This window comes from Tamandua tetradactyla, chromosome 7, assembly GCF_023851605.1.
Source record: "Tamandua tetradactyla isolate mTamTet1 chromosome 7, mTamTet1.pri, whole genome shotgun sequence".
In the NCBI taxonomy this organism is placed as follows: domain Eukaryota; kingdom Metazoa; phylum Chordata; class Mammalia; order Pilosa; family Myrmecophagidae; genus Tamandua; species Tamandua tetradactyla.
The window spans coordinates 92561339-92584440 of NC_135333.1; the positions used below are offsets into that span (position 1 = coordinate 92561339).

The window sequence follows — 23102 nt, forward strand, 5'->3', positions numbered from 1 at the left end:
TAATGAGTTGCTAGTTTACAGTTCTAAAGCCGAGAATTAAAACAAGTCTACAGAAAAGTCCAATCAAAGACATCCAGGGAAAGATACCTTGGTTCAAGAAGGCCGATGAAGTTCAGGGTTTCTCTCTCAAGTGAGAAGGCACATGGCGAACACAGTCAGGGTTTCTCTCTCGGCTGGAAGGGCACATGGCGAATATGGTATCATCTGCTAACTTTCTCTCCTGGCTTCCAGTTTCATGAAGCTCCCCGGGAGGCGTTTTCCTTCTTCATCTCCAAAGGTCACTGGCTGCTGGACTCTCTGCTTCGTGGTGCTGCAGCATCCTCTGCTCTCTCCGAATCTCTCATTCTCCAAAATATTTCCTCTTTTATAGGACTCCAATAAACCAATCAAGACCCACCCAAATGGGTGGAGACATTAAACTTAATCCAGTTTAACAGCCATTCTTAACTAAATCACATCAACCAGGGAGATGATCTCATTACAGTTTCAAATATACAGTATTGAATAGGGATTATTTAACCTTTATGAAATGGGATTTATATCAAAACATGGCTTTTCTTAGGGGGTATACTTCCTTTCAAACCAGCACAACATGTTTATTCAGAAATGCTGGACACGTGAGAGACAGTTAGTTCAAAAGAAACTATAAGTAATTTGCTCAGATATTGTCTTTAAATAAGATTGCAACTCAAATTCTAATTATATCAGAATTAAAAAATAATTGCTAGCTGTTCTAAGCTTTGGATTCACAGGTTGTAGCACCATTCCCAGCCTTATCATTTAATTTGCGTGACAGTGAATTTCTTTTATTTCCTCCATACACCATGCTGTGCCACACCTTTATGCCTTTGCTCTTTCCTCCACTTGGAAGCACCTTTCCTCAACCCTTCTCTGCCTTCAAGCTTCAGCTCAGGTGTCACCATCCACAAGGCCTCCCCAAATTTCCCCAATCTGTCTATGCTTCTTTTATTTTGGCACTTACCATGTTATATTTGACAATCTCTTTATGTGTCTGTCAACTCCATTAGGCTATAAGCAATTTCTTGGGAGCAGAAACCATGTCTTACTTATTTCTTCCACACAGTTCCTGGCACATAGAGCCTGGCATGTAGAGTGAGCTCAAAAAATATTGATTGAAATGAATTGTGTTGCCAATAAGCTAGGATGCTCTCACTCTAACATTTTTCTGAATTCAGGACTCCTGGAAGCACCAGAAACATTTTAAGTGACATTGCATTTCAGAACTTCTGAGAATTTGATGTTTTACTATTTCTCTTTTTTTTCAGGAATCTCTTTCTGGAATCTGTAAAGGAGAAAAGGAGGAATCATGTCCACGATTGCAGCTTTCTATGGCGGCAAGTCCATTCTCATCACAGGGGCCACAGGCTTCATGGGCAAAGTGTTGATGGAGAAGCTGTTTCGTACCAGCCCTAGCCTGAAAGTCATTTATATCCTTGTGAGGCCCAAGGCCGACCAGACTCCACAGCAGAGGGTTTTCCAGATTCTAAATAGTAAGGTAGGCCTTATGGAGAGGGTGGCTGTCATGGTTAGGGACATGTGTCAACTTGGCCAAGTTGTGGTACCTGTTTATCTGGTTGGGCAAGTGCTGGCCTGTCTGTTGCAATGAGGACATTTCATAGAATTAAATCATGATCACGTCAGCTGCATCCACAGCTGATTCCATTTGTAATCAGTCAAAGGGGAGTGTCTTCTACAATAAGTGATGCTTAATCTAATCATGGAAAGCCTTTTAAGGAGGACTCAGAGGAGACAGGTTGCATTCCTGCTTCGGCTGGTGAGCCTCTCCTGTGGAGTTCATCCAGACCATCCATCAGAGTCGTCGGCTTCACAGCCTGCCCTGTGGATTTTGGACTCTGCGTTCCTGTGGTCACGTGAGACACTTTAATAAATAGTATATTTGCAAGTGTTCCCTGTTGATTCTGTTTCTCTAGAGAACCCTAACTAATACAGTGGCCCAGGCCCGGGGGTATGACTCACTGCACTGTTGCCTTATAACCCCAGACTGCAAGGGGCCATAACATGCGGGCAGGAAGGGAAGAGGAGACTCACAGAGTGGTACCCCTTAAGAAGTGAGAGAGGGCTTAGGCTTATCTAGAGAGGAAGAGATTATATATGCCCTTGAAATTGTTATATTAAGAGTCAGAATATTAAAACTCCCACAGTGGAAGCTCTAGACTTGAAATCTGTCACAAATTAATCCAAAATGTTCTCTAATTTTCTTTCAAAGTTAAAGTTTTACCCCACAATTTTTGGATATTCTTCTATTGTATTCTGTTTACTGCATATGGAAGAGATGTGATTGCTAAGTAGCAATATAGTAATACTTTCAGTTATATAAACTCCACAGTGCTTAACAATGATATATTTCATTTATGGAACTTGATATTTATATTCTCTCACTATATTTATATTATCCCATAAGTCCTTCTAAGGTAGAAGCTTTGGAAATGAGATATTTATAGCTCTGAACCAGACTTTAGGTAATATCAAACCCTCTCTCTCCAAAAAATAAATTATGTGTATCTTTTCATGTTTTAATTTGTAAATTTGAAGGGATCTCTAAGATACCTGGGTTAAAATTCTGGCTTATCAACTTTTTATATGACCCTGAACCAATCAACCTTTTAAGTTCCAATGTTTAAAAATAACAAATCCCTCCCAAGATTGGCACAAGAAACAAATGAGAAAATGTTAAGTGCCTGGTTCATAAGCCCTTTGGAATGTACAGGGTCACTAGGGTTGGTAAAAGAAAAATGTAAGGAAGGCATTTCTTTTTAGAAATTCTCCTTTCCAGTTTCTAGGAACACTATCATCTAATGGAGACCTGTATAGCTGATAGCACAGCACATTAGAGACTGCCCAGTAAAATTGATGGTTAAATTTTATCCACTGCACCAGAATAAGATTTTGATACAAATTATCATCAAGAGAATCAGAAAAATCTGTCCTGTATCTCATGGCCTTACTCAGCAGTGAGACAAATAACAATCATAGCTAACATTTACTAGACATTCTGTGTGGCAGACACTATTCGAGGGATTTTTCATGCACCATCTCTTTTATCTTTGCAAAAACCTGAGAAGTTAGAAACATTAATATCCATTTCATAGATGGAGAAACTGAGGCATGAGTGTCAACACACCAAAGATAATCACTAGTAAGTGAGAGTCAGAATTCAGCTCTTCACAGTCTGACTCCACAGCCAATTTGCTTGCTTCCATCCTATACTGCCTGCAAGGTAACTGATGTTTTTAAAGACTAAGACCAACATGGCTGATATGCCATAAAACAAAAATCTAGAATAAACTCCCTGAGCCCTATTCAGACAGTGTTTCTCAGTCATAAGTCCCCAATGAACTTTGTTTACATCACAGAGAAGACATGCTTCTTTAACCTAGTAACTTTGTTGTCAGCTTATAGATTTCTAGATAAATGTGGTGGCAAAGCGTCACGATGTGTGTGTGTGTGTGGCCAGCAAAATCTTTACCTACTGCTCCTTCCAATGCACTGTATCTTATAACACAAAGGCTTTACTTTTGTTATAATAATATTGACCGTACTATATACAAATTTTCTGTGAATCTGATTTGCAAATTCTCACACCTATTTCCTCTTTTGGACTATTTATTGTTAGTTGTTGACGTTAATAAAACAGTGGTTCTCAAAGTACAGTACCTAGAACAGCAACATCAGTATCACATGGAACTGTCAGTTATTATCAGAGAGTTGTTAACAGCATGGACTTCAGAGATAGACCACCTGAATTTGAATCCTAGCACTGTCAATTATTAGCTATGTGGATAAGATACAAACTACAAGCTACATGGGCAAAATATAAACTTTACTGAGTCTTAGTTTCCTTAGCTACAAAATGGTGGGGTAATAATATCCTGCTCACCCAGGAAATGTGGGTGTTTTTGCATATATATGCCTGCCTACCTATCTACCTATCATCTATCTATCTGTCTCTACCTTTAAAGACAAATCCAAGTCTGACTTGATAAATCATGACTTTAGCCACTCTACCCTTTATGGTGCTTCTCTGTGTACCCCAGGAAAAAACGTCTTTAAATTTAATCCATTCATGTAGGACCTTTTGATGGGGTGTGACCCCCTCATTCAGGAGTCTTAATTCTACTACTGGAGTCCTTCATAAGAGAATGAAATTCAAAGACAGCCACAGAGGCAAGAAGCTGAAATCAATGAAATTAAGAAGAGAAGGGAGAGATGCCTTGCCATGTAACAGATGAGCCAAAGATCATTGACAGCATCACCTTGATGATGCCTTGATTTGATATTTTCCCAGCCTCAAAACTGTTACTGAATAAATCCCCACTGTTTGACCTGACCCATTTTATGGTATTTGCTTTGAGCAGCCTGGGAAGCTAAGACACCCTTGTATTTGGTTGCCTAAAGTTACCATTAACAAATTACCACAAACTGCATGGCTCAAAACAACAGAAATTTATTCTCTCACAGTTTTGGAGGCTAGAGGACCAAAATCCAGATGTCAGCAGAACCATGCTCCCTCTGAATTTCCTCTGAAGTATCTGTTCGATTCTTCTCTCCTAGATTCTGGTGATTGTAGGCAATCATTGGGAGTCCTTGGCTTGTAGACACCTCAACCAATCTGTGCCTTCAGTTTAATATTGTGTTCTCCTCTCTGTGTCTGGGTACAAATTTCTCCATTCTTATAAGGATTAAGGCCTACCCTAATCCAATATGACATCATCTTAACCAATTACATCTACAAAGACCCTATTTCCAAATAAGGTCACGTTTAGAATTTTCAGGGTTTAGGAATTGAATATGTCTTTTTGAGGGACACAATTCAACCCACAACATCCTTATTGCCTCATTGTTTACTAAGCTATAGTAATTAGAGTTTATTTGTTTTGAATATTTTTCCTCCATAAAATTTCCATATAAGAAAGTGGGAAGAAAGGAAACTGTTCTTCATTATATAGCTGAAAAACTTATTATCTGCGGTAAATCACCATGTCTGCACAGTCTCTTTGTGGGTGACAAGAATGAATTCTATTATCTTACTATTTGAAAAAAACAAGCCATTAATTATGCAATACCTAATTTTTTGGCACTATTGGAATTTGGTACTTGTAAAGAGATTTTCCATGGAAGAAATGATCTGCTTTATTTCATTTCTGGATGCCCCAAGGGTAAAGTAGTGAATAAAACAGACTCTGTGTTTGTCATCATAGAGTTTAAAGTAGATGAGGAAGACAAATTTTGCAAGAAATTAATGTATATTTAAATATCTTGATAAGTACTATTAAGGAAAAAAACATGGTGTTTTGAGACCAAATAATAAGTGGGACCTACTTTAAAATTATGTATGTAAAAGAGGACTCAGAGATAGTGTCATTAAAGCTCAGAAAGAGTTGGGCGTTTTTAGGAAAATTCAAGAGGGTGATTGTGGCTTCAGTATACTGGGCGTATGGGGCCTTAACAAAAGTGCCCCCATTTAAAAAAAAATTGGTATAATATAGAGGGAAATTATAATTCATATGGAATATTTTTGTTTTTTAAGTAAAATGCTACAAAAAATGTTAAACTACATGAGTCCCCTTTTAAGTACAAGTCTAGCCTCTGTCCATTTTGTATGTTTTTGCCTGACTTCCCAAGTCAAGATTGATGAAAGTAAAATAAATGCCCTTGATACAAGACCAGAAATGGATACAGTCCAGAAGAAATTTCCAAACGTCAATCTCTGATGCGTTTTGAGTCTATAGTCACTGTTCCCTTGTAATATATTCATTTATACTTTCAATAGTTTTACTATAACAGCAAAGCCCCTTGGAGGCAGATGACTGGCTTTAATGACTAAAGAAAAATACTTTTTTGTTCTGAGGTTGACTTTAGGGGCCCATTTTGAAGGAAGGCTTGTAAAGTGTTAGGTAGATGAAACTGATTGCTTATAGAAAGATGACTCTGTATGCTGTACTGGGTACTATTAGGTTACCTTGAAAGATAATATTAGGGGTACCTTGAAAAGGTTTAAAATTGCAACTGGAAGATATCACTGCATTAGAAATAGAGATACCAAAGCATTCAGGAATTTGACTACTGGCTGCTAGTTTGGTTTTTCTTGCTTTTAAGGTACTATCAGGCTCTAGTGTAGTTATCTCTGAATTGGAGATGACCAGTTGATGGGTATATTTTGGATTAGTTCAAGGAAAATCTGATTATTTTAAATTCTGCGTTCATAAAACTCAGAGGCCTTTGTAACTCATATGTCAGCTTCGGTCTCCGTGACCTTTAACTGAGTTATGTTTGATAACACCTCAGTTCTAGGTCCTCTCCAAGAGTATTGAGAATTCCCAGGTGGCTAATTTTTTCATGATCACCTCTCCTCATGCTTGGTATGAATTAGTTTTGCTTATGGACCATCTTTCATTCAACATGGGCTCCATACCAACTTGATCCAGATAAGACAAGATGCTTTATACAATTTTCATAAATAGATAGAATCAAACAAAAAAGTAGCAACCAAAAGAGCAGAAAGAATACTTACATGGGGCTTACTGACATTCATAGGATCTCCCTTTACCTACGAGAAAAGATTAAGTTCTCAATATTTTGAGTTTGCTGCCTCATCTTCTCCATTAACTGAAGGTTTCGGTGTTTATTTTTCTTATCATTTTTAATCTTCTATTTACTGCAATGTAAGAAGGAATCAGGTCAATGAGTTCATTAATTCCTTATGCTTAGAATAATACATCATTTTTAAACACCATTCTATGAACCTGGGTTTTTCTAGGTGCAATAAATATGGGCTTTGCTAATAGTTGCATAAAATAGTAGTTTACTATTAGTTCTTTCCTTGTACTTGTATTGGAAGGTAGCATAGAATAATAGAAAAACCCTATATCACTACCCAAATCTGAGAAATAAGGCTTGGAAGAGAATTTGACTCTGATACTTTTTAGTTATATGACCTGTGCTGGTTTGAAAGGAAGTATGCCCCCTAAGAAAAGCCATGTTTTAATATAAATCCCATTTCATAAAGGTAGAATAATTTCTATTCAATACTGTATGTTTGAAACTGTAATGAGATTATCTCCCTGGATGATGTGATTTAGTCAAGAGTGGTTGTTAAACTGGATTAGGGGATGGCATGTCTCCACCCATTTGAGTGGGTCTTGATTAGTTTCTGAAGTCCTATAAAAGGAGAATGAGATTCAGAGAGAGCAGCATGATAAAGCAGAGAGTCCACCAGCCAGTGACCTTTGGAGATGAAGACGGAAAACGCCTCCCGGGGAGCTTCATGAAACTGGAAGCCAGGAGAGAAAGCTAGCAGATGACGGCACCATGTTCGCCATGTGCCCTTCCAGCTGAGAGAGAAGCCCTGACTGTGTTCGCCATGTGCCTTCTCATTTGAGAGAGAGTCCCTGAACTTCATCGGCCTTCTTGAACCAAGGTATCTTTCCCTGGATGCCTTTGATTGGACATTTCCATAGACTTGTTTTAATTGGGACATTTTCTAGGCCTTGGAACTGTAAACTAGCAAGTCATTAAATTCCCCCTTTAAAAGCCATTCCGTTTCTGGTATATTGCATTCCAGCAGCTAGCAAACTAGAACATGAGCTTAGCTTAATTGCTTAACCCCTGAGAGTCTTGTTTCTTAGCTATAAAATGGGTATGATAACAATAGGTATAGCACAGGGATTTTCAAAGATTAAATGAGACCCAAGTATAAAGTAGTGTTTTGTTTTGTGCAATAAAAATATTATTTTTTTATCAATAAGCTCTGACCTCTTTTATCTAGACAGATTCATTAGTTCATTATTCCTACAGCTAGACTCTACAAATAGCCTAAATCAGTTTCACACTCTTACCAGTTATTTATTGGTTCATCAGGAAGAAAGATATTTAAGAATTTACATTTATATGAAAACATTTAAATTTTAAAAACTTTTTCACAAAGGAGGTATACTTAGGAAACTATGAGTAATACAAATGTCTCAGGTTTCGCCAGCCCATAGCATAGGTGTTCATATTCTCATGAATGGCTACACTATTAGCTTTCCACTCTGTTGGAGGTAGTAAGATAAGTGTTGAAATAAATAAATCTCCCCAAGTTAGTGGCTTTAATACAAAAGAAGTCTCATTCTCACCCACTTTAATTCTAACTGGTGGCAGGCTGATGGGAATTTTGCCATCTTGTACACATGGCTTTCAATCCATCCAAGGTCTCCCTAGATGAAAATATCCAGCTGGCAAATTGGGGAGAAGAGAGACTGTGGAACACAGGAAAGGTTTTTGTGGTCCACAACCAGAAATGGATACATCATTTCTATCCACATTCCACTGTTCGGAACTTAGTCACAGGGCCACAATTAACTGGAAGGATGCCTGGCAAATGCATAGTCATGTGCTGAGGAGGAAAGGAAAGCAGGATTGCTGAACAGCCAGTGAATCTCTGCAATGGACTTTCCTTCAGAATGATAATTCTCTCTCTCTTCTTCACACACTTAGGAGACACTTACTCCCATCTCGAAGTCTCATGTTGTCATTGCCTCCATTTCAAAGTCCAAGGTCTTTAGTGATATGCAGTTATCTCCCGCAGGTCCAGACAAGACAGCTTGTAATCTGGCAATGTTGGAACTAAAAAGACAAACACTTTCTATGTTCCAAATATACAGAGGTAGAACAGACATAAGATAAAAAAAATCTAAAAACATAAATAAACAGGAAAGGGAAAAATTGCAGGCAAAAACAGCCCCTGGACTATATAAGGATGTGGAAATCTTGTTGGGCAGATATTGGGAAGGCTTTCTACCCTAAGGGTGGGGGAATTCCTTAAATAGACTCTGAATGTACTCTCTGGGAAGAACCCTCTTTCCCATCTTTCTTTGTGGCCAATGACTCCACCCTCTGCGAGATTCTTCCCTGTTTCTTATCTTCTGCCTGTCTCATCTAAAGTGGGTGCTAGGTAGTGGATCTTTATTAAGGGTTTAACAGCTTTCATAATCCATCCAACTATAGTAAGGTTGAGAATCAAAGGCTATTTTCAGGTTTAAGGTCAGCCATTTCCTGATTCCTGACTATGGAAATACAAAGAAATTCCTTTTCTGGTATTTGTGTTCAGATACAATATGACAGGTAGGTATGAATTAGCAAAAGGATTAATGCAGACATATAAGAAGTAAGGAATATGTATCAGGTAAAACATCATTTAGAAACTAGAAAATTAGACTGCAAAAACTTGTTCTTTCAACAAGCATTTAGTGAGTCCCTACTTAGTGTCAAAGACACAGTGGTAATATGTGAGAGTAATGACAATGAGAAGGACTTAGATTTAAAAGAAAGGAAAAATTGGGGGTAATAAGTATGTTATTGTTTGAGAAAACAATATATTGTTTGCCAAATCTAAAATTCTTTTACTCTCACAGATTCTTAAATTAAGAATGCATCAAAAAGCAGACGGATTACTAGGAAGTGAAAGTTTTATGAGTGTATTCCCTGAAGTAGTAACCCTGTATTGGAAAGCTTGTTGGGATGGCCTACATGTTTGAAATAACCAAACTTGTCCCCAAATGTCTAACCAAATAAAGTAAGAAATAAGACAGAACACAACATGCTCCAACATCTACCAGGAATGGAGCCCATACTGATTGAAAATGTGCCAAGCAATAAAGAAAAATTTGGTTTTTATTTTCTGTAATCCTCTCACTCCCCCTTTGGATACAGAGTTTTGCAAGACTTGGTTAAAGTTCAAAAAGAAAAGTACAAACACTCAAAATGGAAATAACATATAAAAGCTATTTTTAATGTGCATTTCAAAACACACCACTGAATGTGGTATGAGATGTGATTTGTATTAATCATGAAATTAATGCAAACTAGTAAGCTTTAATTTTCTTATCTCTACTTTTAACCAGGGAGGTGGCATTTTAGGCAGATGCACATATTGAGAATAATGAAAAGGAAGAATTCTCATTTCTGAAATGAAAATGTAGTCAATACAATTAAAAACCAGTTTCCAAAATACAAATATTGGGGTATATACTTTAACTGAAAATGACAAATAAAAGCATTATTCATTTGCTTCATTAGAGATAATATTAATGAATCAAAAGTTACCTATTTGTCCAGGAAGAAAAGAACTCATGTCTCCACAACTGAACTGAACTTTCACATCCCTAGATCTTTGGCCCTCTCAGCTTGTTTGGCTTTGCTCAGCGCTTGAGCTGGTTACCACTGCACCCAGCATTAGAGTTGCACCGGTGCCCTTCCTATGGTGACCTAAACAAAGGGAAGTAGACCAAACAAGCATCTCAGGGTGTAAAGAGAAAACACTGCAATTTTTAAAATCATTTTTATTATTTATTGAAATTACTGTACCCTTACCCCTGGATTTCTTTGTAATAATCTCATTTGGGAGCTTTAATCTCAGGCAGACCTACTTCTAAAACCAATCACACTGAATAACAATCAGTGAATGCTCTTGTCTGGGTCTATGCAAAGCTATACTTTTGTTCCATGGCCACTCTTACCCTTTTAGGTTCTTACTCTGAAGCGCTTTCTTGTCTAGATGACAGAGTTTCCTTTGGTAAGCCTCAGATTCTGCTAATATTTATTCAGTATCCCTGTGAGTCAAGACCTGGTCTAGATTCTGCCAACTTACCTCTTTTTGACATAGACTGAGTTGAATTAAATGCAGTTACATATTCTTCCTAAGTAAGGCAGAGCCTGCCTGGTAGAGCTTAAGCAAAACTTCTCTCCAATCACATTATTAACACATGAAATTTTAACATACCCGAAGTACTACAATGTTCCTAAAAGTAGATTAATTCTATCAGGTATAGTGGCTTGGAAGTTTTTCTTTAAAACAAAATAAAATGTTATCAGTTTGCCTTTTATTCTCACTGTATCCTGAGAAATATGGTCAAAAGGACATCTATTCTACCAACATTCATCTTTCTGCTTCATTATTTTCCTTTCATAGTATGAATGGCCACCAACTCTCATTTCATGTTTCTTTGCCCTCAGAGGAAGACAATTAAATGGGAAATGTTTTGGGAGGAAAGATTTTTTTTTTTAAATCTACTGGTTAAAGAGAACTGATATTGAGAATCAGAAGAGAGATCGGTTTTCTAACTATGAGTAAGTTTCTAAAGTATTCACAGGACACTCTAAAGGACTTATTGATAGAGGGATGGGTATCTGAATTAATGGTAGATTTTTGAGGACTTTCTCATAAAGGCAATTAAAGTGGCACACTAAGAAAACTAGAGACATACATACAATATACAAATACATTTATCATAGGATTTGAATAGTAAAAGCTGTAACCATTCAAATGTTCCATAGTAGAGGATGATCAAATAACAACAATATATACATGTGTTATATAGTATGCAGCGTTAAAAATCATGTTTTTTAAAAAATATTAAATGACACAAGAAAATGTTTGAAATATATTCAGTATAAAAAGACATTCAATAATCATATTCAGTATAATATAAATTAATGGATTAATTTTATCTTTTGTTGTTTCTATACTTTCAAATTATTATTATGAGCATAGTTTGCTTTTATTATGAGGGAAAAGCACCCTCTATAATAGTGAAAAAAATAAGAACAGTAATCTACCTTTCCAAGTTTCCAAATACCATTAGGATGAACATGTTTTACTTTTAGAATGGAAAAAAAAACTTCACCTTTCTAAATTGTAAATAAATAAAATAGTAAGGCAATCAAGGATTTCTAAAATTATATCAAGTGTAAATTCAGTTCATTTTTAGTTTTGAAATCTTTATCAAAATTAAATAGACTATTTTTAATTAAAAATATAAATCCAAATATTCAGCACTGTTTTTCAAAAATTATTATCTAGGTTCCCCCCCCACAGTATCTGAGGTGTTTTAAAGAAAGCAAGCTGATTTCATGTGTTGAAATATGAATGTGCTCACCACAGACCAATACTATTCAACTTGCAAGTCCCAGGCTTCCGGAGCTGGCTACTCGGTCTCTTACTTATGAAAACTATGCTTATTTAATTATGAACCAACCAGCCTTCCACTACAGCAAAAACATTTTTCAATCGTGTTTAGGTAGAGAAATTGATATTTGACCAATTTTCTATCTTGAATATGGCTTTGCTTTAAAAGACATGTCTCTTCCCCACAATAACAAATAATGAGCTATAAATAAATCAGTTTGTGAATGTCAAAGAAACACTGAAAGCATTTTGAGGTTCTTAGGTGCCTTAAGGATATGTTTCTTTTTACAGTAATCATGTCCCCTTTCTATCCATTTAGGTTATGAACCAGTTATAATCTACTCTGAGTAACACCTAAAGAAAACATCAGAGAGCCAACATCCAGGTCAAACCTGGAAAATAAATCCCCAGATAGTTGATATTTTATTGAGTGACTTAGCTAACTAAAAGTAATATTGCAAGCATGACTCTTCCCAATAGAAGGGCCTGCCTGATATGGCATTACAAAGGAAAAACATGTCTCTCAGTATGAAGGTGATTTTATTGCAAACACACTGGCAAGGAACTGTAGGAATCTTCCCCAAACCAGTTCAAAGTGGGGATATTAATTAGGGTTTTTATAGGTAAAGGGAAGAGGGCAGTGGTCAAAAAACAATTAATGGCTACATGATTTATTCTTGCCAGGTCAGTGATGAGGTTGGAGCTTTGTGCGTACAGTATGGGCAATTTCTCAGTCTTGTGTTGTCTCAAGCACATCTTGTTGTTCCAGCTTCGTGATTAGACTTAGATATTGATGTGCAATATCTAAGCCTTCAGAGTCTTCCTGACTCTTAGCTGATTCTCAGGAATGTCAAACTTTTGTCTTTTGAGGAGGAAGTCACTGATTCACTGGGACACAGAGCATGCTTAATGCTATTCTGCTATTTTATTTCTGTAAGCAGAACTGAGAAGTTTTGGTTAATGTCCTCCTGAGAACTAAGTACAAAGAGTGGACTGCTAAGATTGGATATATCTTAAGTGAAGGAATTTTTAATAGGCATATTTTCCATCCGTGAATTGTGATTTTGGGTTCAGAGTTTAAAAAGTGATATTCATTAAGAGAATATCAAAAATGGTTGGACTCTTCCTATTAAGCTATAGTAATCAGATAAGGGAAAAGTTACAGTATCAGGCAAACACTAAGGTTTCTAGAGAAGGAATATCCCATATGCTGTCAGCAGAAAGTGGATTTATAAACAAAGACAGAGTTTGGCAGTTTGCACCGAATACTTCAAGTCAGCTTCTTAGGAAAAAATGTGAAAAAATGTCAATAAGCCCTCAGTTGCCCTTGAGGTGAACCAACTTTGTGGCACTGGAGAGCTCTGGATAGTGAACCATACAGGATCTTACACTGGGTCCTCAACCCACCAAACATGATTAGGTTTAAGACAATAGAAGATAGGAACATTTTATAACAGTTTGTTGAATCTTCTTATGAGATTATCATCGTTTGATAGTTCCTAAAATTGCCTAGAAGGTATTAAATAAATTAATCCCTAAGATGTAAACCAAAGCATTTTAAACAAATGAACTCAATTTGTACTAAATAAGAACTATGAAGAAAAGGCCAAAGATCTGATATTCATTGCTGAATATTAAAAGAGTTTTAGTACCGAACAGAAGACTTAATATCTTTTTATGTAAAAATTCCTTGTTACTTTTCAAAGACTCTTTTGTAGGGAAAAAAACAAAACAAAACATTTTCATGCTTGACCCAAGCCACCCAGGCAAAAGCAACTTGTTTCCAGCTTCCAAAATTGAATTTCTGATTGATGTTAATGATCCTGTTAAATCTCTATAAAAAGCAAAGGCATTTGGAAACAGAAGTTTATATTTTAAACTCCAAAAGCTGATTTTGACACATTGCTATTGTTTTTTATTTTTCCCCTAAGAATTTTACTATTCTACACAAGCAAGAGGCTTCTATCAACTTGGGATAACTAGAAGGGATGTAATGTTGCTGGGAATTTAAATGTCCTTGTGATTAAAGAGGCACACTTTTAAAAGTTTACAACTGGTCTTCAGTTTGACAGTTACTCAAATCAGGTCAGCTGAAGCATTGTTCAACATTTGGTTCCATTTCTTTTCTTTAAGATAAAAAAAATTAAAGAAATTAATTTAGTCTTGGAGATACACCAATAGTCCAGAAACAGAAGAAATTTATTTTCTTAATCCCCATCTTACTTACTTTTATAATACCATTCACTGGTTAATTCAATAATGATTTCACTTGTCTAACTTCTTTCCTTCTTTCTAAATTTCTTGCAATCACATCAACTCTTCAAATTGCCTGTACTCATTTCACTGAAAGAGTAACTAAGCCATAGGATACCACATAACCCTGGAATACATTCAGTTCTCAGAGATACCTGGATCATACTGTATAATCAGAAACCCTGGGATGGCCCTATGAGCACACACAGACACACTCACTCATACACACATACGCACACATTCACAGGAATAAAGCTGCCCCACAGCTTTCTTTCTAGCAGCATGGAGTATTGTTATGAAAATGGAAAGGGATTTCCTATATTTAAGAATCCGTTAAGTGCAAGCATTATGCAAGGCATCCAACTTTCATTACCCTACTGAATTCTCATGAATCAGTGTGATAGCCTTATTTCTACCTTATAGATGAAAGGTCAGGCCCAAAATGTTGTCACCTATCCAAAGAAGTGACAGTCCAGAATTCAAATGCAGATCTATTTCTAAAGCCCATGCTTTGCCACTGCATCGCATTGCATCCCCTATGAAATTGCTTTCTCTAAACACTGGTCATCTTGTCCTACACTCCAATTAGCATGTTTCTCAGGGATGACAAAATCATTAGGAAGTGTTGCTTCCTCTCGATTATTATTATCACTTCTCTCATCCTTTAGTATGGATCATACAGACTTGTCAATTCAGTTTGACAGTGGAAATAATCTTAAAGTAATCTCCATCTTTCTAATCACCCCAGCTCCCTTCTTGCTCAAGGACTTATTTTCAAAAGAAGAACTCTATGAAACTGACCTTTGGTGTGGGGACAAAGTTTAATAAAATGATGAACTGAACATCGTAACAAGATGATGAACTGAACATAATAACCATTAGCATTTATCATAGATTCTTATGCAAAGTGAACTTTCAATTAAAATTATGTTAAATGCACAATTGTTTTGAAGAGCAGAATATTTACTGAGTCATTAATCCCGAGATAACACAGAAAGAGATAGCCAGTAATTGGCATTTTAGATAAATATTCAAATGAAGATATGTAAACTTCAGTCACAAGCTAGAAAATGGCAGAAGCCAGAGAAAAGCAGAGTAAGACGGTAGAGACTGGACCTTCAGGACTCAGTTCATCCTCCAGGGCAGCTAGAAAATAGTCAGGAACTGTCTAAAACAGCCATTCAGGGATTCTGGAGACCATAAGAACATTGTACACCATCCAAGGAAGAGCAGAAGGAAGAAACTGATAAAAGGAAATGGACATCTGTCAGTAGAGCTCTCCATGCTGTGGAGGTATCCATCCCATACTCTCACAGCAGCCTACCTCTGGATATAATCCTTGGCTGTAAATAAAAATCCTCTTTCCCAAGTACAGGGTGAGGCATGGCCAAACACTGATCCTGGCTTTTGTTTAGTGAACTCAGATCACTGAGCCCCTGCTCTGAGGGTAGCTATAGTTTCAACCTGCCCAGGACAAAAAGCAGCTGGCAGCTTCTGTTTCAACCCTGCCCCGACAAGAGTAGAAGCAGGGTGATTTAGAGACACAGTGTCTTCTTGGAGCTGTAGGAAACAGTTTGAAGAAGAGTGGCTCTTTCCCAAGAACAGGGAGGGCATGGGTGAGCACCAATTATAGCTTTTGATTAATGATTTTGCATCCCTGGGTCCTGGCCCTGAACTACAACTTCAACAACCCTGGGACAAACGTGGCTGGCAGTCTCTATTTAAACCATGCCCACAACAGGAGTGGGGTTGGTTGAAACTTAAAGGCATAGTACAACCCTAGGACTTCAAGGAACAGTTTCCTGAAGAGCATTTTCTGCTGGGCATGCTAGGAAAGCACAGATTCAGGAACCTTCAAAGAGAACTTTGACATTCTTCCAGGTCTTCCCCGCCAGGGCCCTTTGGAACCAATCTGCACTTCTTGGCCTTGTTTTGACTGGGAAATACTGACTTGGGAAATTCCTCTTCAGGGTAACCCACCCCCCAGAATGTGCCATTCAGGCAAAAGCAGCTAGAGACAAGGAAAGGATTTTTAACAAACTATAGAGGTAAATAAAAAAAAAACAAAACAGAGCAGCTCAACATTCCTGGAGAAGGAATAGGGGAAAGGAAAAATTGTATCATATATCCAGGGCAAGAGTCAGAGAACATGAGCTGGAAAAATCTGATCAGTTAAACATGGGCTATTCTAAAGTTCTAAAATAAATTGAACCAAGTGACAAAGAGGAGCCTTGCCACAAAGGCAATCAACAAGAAAACCCTAGATGAGAAAGAAACTGACCTCCAGAGTAAACTCATCAAGCTAATCAGATACCTAACACCAGCAAAAAATTACAAGCCATATTAACAAAGCCAGTCTTTGTTTTCTCAGTCCTATGCCACTGAATGCAGAATATATGAATTAATGCAATGAGAAAGAATATAAGTTCTTAGAATCAAAAGCAGCTCTCTTAAGATCTTTATTGGTTGATCTTCAATGAAAATTTTGAAATTATATATTTTTCTTTACTCATTTTTTATTCCATCTATTTTTTTTTTAACTTTAGTTAATGTCAAGAGCTGGTGTCTAACCAGGGTCCATTTATATCATTTGTTCTTGTCCTTCAGTCCCATCATTATTTTAAGAAGAGAGTCAGCTCTGAGCACTCCCAGCTTGCATTGGGAGTTAATATAGATACCCCAAAGAAATTTGGGTCCTCTTTTCCTAGTAGCTATCTGCTGTCTTTTCATCCTTCCAACATAAAGAGATAGTAACAAAACAATTTCAGGAATCAAGCTCTTGTTTATAGTTTTGCAACCACTGAGAATACCCTAGACACTTATAAATTGTTGAAGTTAACACTACAACTAGAGGAGTTCTCATCTTTTGTAAGTGTTAAAATCAGTTAGGGAACTTGTGTGAAATGCAAACTCTTGGATATACCCCATTAATTTCCGATTTAGTGATTATGGGATGATGTTCAGGAATCTACATTTTTTTTACTGCATACTAGTGATTCCAAAGCAGGTGATATGGGGATAACATTTTGAAAAACACCAGTTCCACACAACAGGTTTCTTGGATGGCTGTTGGTTGTTATCTCTAGTGTTCTATTGAGGATGTGCCAATATTTAAGGAGAATTATTTTGTTAGAAGATATTGCATAATGGTGAGGCTCCTGACAAGGCAAATCATACCGTTATATAGGGTAAAATGGGCTCCTCATATTTAACTCTGGTTCGAATTGAAGTAGCCAATTCAGTGATTTATTTCAATCGACCATTAATCAACTAGTATCTGGATCGGAACTCTCAGGCTTTTAAAAAATACTGCACTAGGATCATTTGGGATGCCCTCTAACTTGAAAGTATAAATCAATAAATAGAAGAACATAGAATGGAATATTATCTCCTAAAATAGTAATACTGAAAATATGGTGTCTTGGTACTATTCAATATTGTACAAGTTGTCTGAAAATACAATACGGTAAAGAAAATCTGTTTATGAAAGTTTACATTCTATGTGAGGAAACCCCATGCTGGAAGGATGAAAACAAAACTCATCCCCGACTTCTTGCTCTCCAGGAGCCAGAAGTCATCACAGGCCAAACATCAAAGAATCTACAAACACTAAATAAATTTCCACTCAGTAAAATCTATCATGCAGTTTCAAAAAAAACCTTCTATGAACTCAATTATTTAAAAAAGGAGGAGGGCAGGCCACAGCAGCTCAGCAGGCAGAGTTCTTGCCTGCCATGCCGGAGGCCTGGGTTTGATTCCCAGTGCCTGCCCATGCAAAAAATAAAAATAAAAAAGGAGGAATTTGGCCAAATTTTGATAAACTTATACAAAAATATCCAACATACGTTTGTCTCAATTAACAAACTATCAAGAGGGAAAACATTTGACTGTGAATGCAAACATTTTGCATGTTCAAGATAAGAAGAATAGTTAAAGATCTTTCTGGAAGAACCATTCTCTTTGTTGAGAATATCCCTAGGATACTTTACCAATCTTATCAATCCCAAATGTCAAAAAAGCATCAAGAATTGAACTAATTTCCAATCAGTTTCAGAATTGCAGCAATACCCACTGGAAAAGTTGACCGTATGGTGCAAAAAAATTTAAAAACTAAAAAAAGGTATCTCAGTGTCAGAAATATGTTAACTTGCCAGACTAATATGTGGATTTGGGTATCTTCCCCAACTGTCTGTACTGAATTTCCAGAATGGCTTCTGAATATGGTCTTGCTTGATACAAATGAGACAGAGATTTCTCTGACTACTTGGGATAACTTCTTATTACTCCATTTTAAAAGTCTGGGGTAGATCTCTAATGGAGAGAAGCAGCCCACTACTAAGGTTCAAGGAACAGATTAAAGCGTTATTTGGGGGCAGGGGAGGAAGGGTTGTGAATGGGAGGCTATCTCTGTTACTATGTTATGTTGTAAAACCACACATTAATTTTCACCGCTCTTAAACTTTCTGAACAGTCACCCTCACTTTACTTTTTCTCACTGCTAACACACCATATTAATACCAAAATTTCATCAAATTAGTTTGGAACCAAAATTATTTTATTAAATTTTTATTTTCAAAGAAAATGGAAAGTACCAAATAATCTAAGAATTTCTGTGCACAGCGAAATAAAGACTAGTCCCTCTGAATAATTGTAATGAAAGCTAAAACTGCCAGAGCTCTTCCCTTTTTTTATAAATAAATTAGAATATTAAAAAATCAATTAGAATCCCATAAAATATGCATGAGTTCATGTAATTCTCTTACCAGCCAATAACTGCCATTAATATTAGAATAAAATTACATTTTAATTTTGTTTTACCTATTGCAAATTTGCTTAATATGTTATTTTTCAATTATGCTTGTGATACTTGGATGGCTTATTAATCTGGGCCAGTTAACCAATTTGATTAGAATTGGTACTCTAAGAGACCTCTTTACAAAGGCTGCTAATCTGTAAATGCTGTATAATGCTGCACTGAAAACAGTTTTTCCAAGTCGAAAATGGAAATTATTTCATGTATAAACATGAAACTTCTTCAAAGGGGACAATACAGATAACTTACTACTCTTTCACCCTTCAGGAAAAGTGCAAAATACATACTTTATTGTTCACCAGTTTAAGAGAAGCAGGAATTATGCTATACTAACTTTTAATAGCATGAAATGAAGCTGATGGCTGTTGAGTAGATGCCTTCTTCGGGTGTTATTACAACCAAAGCCAGCTTTAGAGAACTGAAACAAAATGAGTTAGTGAAAAAAAAAGGACAATGTGATTATGACGTTCTTCTGATATTGATCTATACTTATGTTTCAGCTATTTGAAAAAGTCAAAGAAGTTTGTCCAAATATGCATGAGAAGATCAGGCCTATTTATTCAGATCTCAATCAGAATGACTTGGCAATCAGCGAAGAGGACATGCAGGAACTACTGTCCTGCACAAACATTGTTTTCCACTGTGCGGCAACTGTGCGTTTTGATGAAAGTCTGAGGTACATTCCCATTTCCCTATCGTGGTTTATATGTATTCATGTGTGCACACACATGTGTGAGAATTTCTTTAAGGTGTCTGTAAAATAATCATATAATGATACATTATCAATGAAAAAAACATATAAAGAAGAAAGTAAAAGTTATCAAAAATTCCACCATCCAGAGATAATCACTTAACATTGTGGCGGATATAAATTCAACTTTTCTTTATGTACCCATAATAAGACATAGGTTCAACTTTAACCCCCCCAAAAATGGCATATTGACAATTATGTTTTGAACCTGCTTATTCATAATTTGAATATATCTCATTGTTAATAAATATTCTATCATAATTTTTAATGATTATATGGTGATCCATTATATATGTATATTATAATATATTCAACCAGTTCTGTATTCATGGACATTTAGAATGTTCCAATTGTTCACTATTATAAACAACTGTGCCATGAACATCCTTGTGCAAACATTTAAAAAAAAACATTTGTGTGCTCTCTTTTGTGTAAATTCCCAGAAATAGAATTGTCAGATACGTACTAGATGTGCCCAAGTTATGAACAGTTCATATTTTGCATAAAATGCTAAACTACTTTCCAAAAAGGTAGTGTTAATTTGCTCTGCCCCATGCACAATAGTGCTCATTTACCTCACTTACTGTATTATAACTGTTTTTAACATTGCCAAAATGATAGTGGAAATGCCATTGCATATTTTAATTTTCATTTGTTAAATGGTTACAAAGCTTGAACATGTTTAAATGCTTATTGGCATTTTGTTCTTTTGTGAAATTCCTATGCATGTTCATTGCCTATTTTTCCACTGAAGCAATTATTTTTTTTGTTAATTTTAAGATGTCTTGGATTATTCAGCATATTAATGATAATGTATAAGATTTGAAATATTTTAATAGCTGTCATTTACCTTTCAACTCTGTTTTTATTATCTGTGCATTTATTTATAGTTTCCTTATGGTTTCATCTTTTATATTTAAATCTTTGATCCATCTGGAATTTATTTAGCTATAATGAGGAATAGTTAGGAAAATGCTATAAAAAGGAGAGTATTGTAGGTATAAAGGTAGAATAGCTTTTCTTTTTCTCCGAACAGATGGTTCTTAAACATTTATTATTTCTTTTCCCTCTATTTGAAATGAAATTCTTATATATTAAATTCCTATTTTGAATTATTTTTTTTCATTAATAGGTCTTTCTTGCCAGCACTATACTACTTTATAATTTTTATCGTATTAAGGAAAGTATACTCATAGCATTCTTTTTTTTATAGAATTTCTTAACTAAGTCTCTTATGCTTATACTTCCTGATTACATTTAGCATTATTTGGCCATTTTAAAAAATGGTGGGAATTTGATTAGGATTGCCATGAGAATGCAAATAAATTTAGAAAAACTAAACATATGTTAAATGTTGATCTGTAGCAATCCAAGAATAATTTGTCCTTCCATTCACTCACTTTTTCTACTATGACCTTTACTGAACAAACTGGAAAGACCTATTTATTTTATTATTAATTTCATATATATTTTTCATTTTCCATTTTTAATGGATGCTTTTCTTCCATTGTCTCTACTTTTTGCTTATATATAGGAAAGCTAGTGATTTTTATACCTAGCTTTTGTAAGTAAATTGCTTTATTGTTCAATCGAGTTTTTAACTGCTTCTGTTTTCCAGATCTACAATTATATCATATGTGATTTTTGTGACTGATTTTTTAATATGTAGATCTGTTAATTAATTTTATTTCCCTGTATAATCATGCATCCGGAATTTCAGAGCACTGATATGTAATAGTGGTGATTGTAAGCATCATTCTTTTTGTTTTTTAATATTTTAATTGACAAATCTTCACACACATATAGACTATAAGCATCTTTCTTGCCTTTGACTTCAAAAGCAGTGCTCCTCGCTTTTCATCATTAAGCATGATACTGACTACTGAACTGAAATATATATTGTTTAATCACGTATTCCTATTTTAGTTGGTTTTAAAAAATTTAAATTGGGAAAGGATATTAAATGCCTTGAAATAACTATTAAAATATAACCATAAAGTTATTCTCCTTTCAAGTTAAATTATATTACTAGATTTCCTGATATTGATTGGGTAAGCTATATATTCCTGGAATGAATTATTTCATTATTATTACATATTGTATTTATGTAGACTTCTATTAGTTAAAATTTAGGATTTTGACATCAATTTTCATATCTGACCTGAACCTTTGCAATAACAACTTATATTGCTCTTTGTATATCCACAGTTGCTTCCCTCTTTCTTATTTGGATTTTCTAACTTCTTGAGTTAGACACTTAATTTATGTGTTTTCATTCTTTTAGTGTCTGCTTATAGTAGCCTTTTTATAAATTCAGAGGATTGCAAGTTTTTTTGCGTCTATTTGATTTTGAACTGACCCATCAACATAAGATAGATAGTGCTTCAGTGAATAGCATTAATATATACAGAATACACAATCAACATGTAACACGTTCCAAGTATCATGTAACTATGTAGCTATGATCCATATTTTTATTCCTGATCCTTTGATGCAACCACTAAAATCTGAGATATGCCAGTTATTGGGGTGGGTACAATTAGAGAAGGGCAGGATGCTCAATTACATGATATTTCTTTCTGCTTAATCTTCTCCAGACATGCTGTGCAACTTAACGTCACTGCCACCCAGCAGCTCCTGTTCATGGCCAGTCAGATGCCAAAGCTCGAAGCCTTCATCCATATCTCTACTGCCTTTTCAAATTGTAACCTGAAGCACATTGATGAAGTGATCTATCCATGCCCTGTGGAGCCAAAAAAAATCATTGACTCCTTGGAGTAAGTTGGGTCAAATGAGGGAGTCAAGGGGTGGGAAAATTGTTACTTTCTTTCTGTGAAGTCACTCACTACTGAATAAAGTGGGACACCCTTGAAACGAAATGCTTTGAGAAGGTGCTACCTTCAGCTACCCCATCCCTGCTATTCCCATCATCCCAAGGTGGAGAATATACTACCGTGTGAAGGGAAAGATTAGAACATCCCTAAAGAAAAGGTTAAAGAGTTTTGGATTGCATGAAGTACATGGAATCATTGGATGTTGCAGAGGTTTCTCATTTCTCATTGAACTCAGCAGTGCTCTAATAAAGACAGAATAGTATAAAGTTAAGAACATTGGTTTTGGAGTCATATTGACAGAGTTTGACTTATGACTGCAATTTACTAGTTTGCATCTTTGAGCAAGTTCTTCGGCCTTGCTTTGCCTCAGTTCCTTCATTTGTAAAACAGGAGTAAAGACAGTGCCCCTCTCATAGTTGTGATGATGCATTGAATTATATATAGCACTTATTGCAGAGCTAGGGT

General features: G+C 35.9%; 1 protein-coding gene and 2 long non-coding RNA genes across 7 annotated transcripts in view; 1 reads left to right on the forward strand and 2 right to left on the reverse strand.

Annotated features, from left to right (window-relative positions):
* FAR2 (fatty acyl-CoA reductase 2) overlaps positions 1–23102 on the forward strand; it is a 168482-nt gene that overhangs the window by 96011 nt on the left and 49369 nt on the right. For all 3 annotated transcript variants that reach the window (XM_077170424.1, XM_077170423.1, XM_077170426.1), the window contains exons 2-4: positions 1287–1516; positions 19553–19728; positions 22401–22580. In XM_077170424.1, the coding sequence (XP_077026539.1) occupies positions 1328–1516; positions 19553–19728; positions 22401–22580 (545 nt within the window). In that variant the 5' untranslated portion in view covers positions 1287–1327. The remainder of the gene's footprint in view (positions 1–1286; positions 1517–19552; positions 19729–22400; positions 22581–23102) is intronic.
* LOC143691634 (uncharacterized) lies at positions 107–6238 on the reverse strand. Its single transcript, XR_013179623.1, has 3 exons — positions 4499–6238; positions 983–1303; positions 107–372 (listed from the first exon to the last, which is right to left on the reverse strand). It is a non-coding gene; the product is annotated as an uncharacterized LOC143691634 (long non-coding RNA).
* The window catches only part of LOC143691633 (uncharacterized), a 28466-nt gene continuing 12715 nt past the window's right edge, over positions 7352–23102 (reverse strand). The window contains exons 2-4 of one of the 3 annotated variants that reach the window (XR_013179621.1): positions 10126–10287; positions 8529–8646; positions 7352–8416 (exon numbers count right to left, since the gene is read on the reverse strand). This is a non-coding gene — a long non-coding RNA (uncharacterized LOC143691633). Of the gene's footprint in view, positions 8647–10125; positions 10288–19386; positions 19973–23102 lie in introns of those variants that run through there. The other 2 variants (XR_013179622.1, XR_013179620.1) reach the window with 2 other exon arrangements.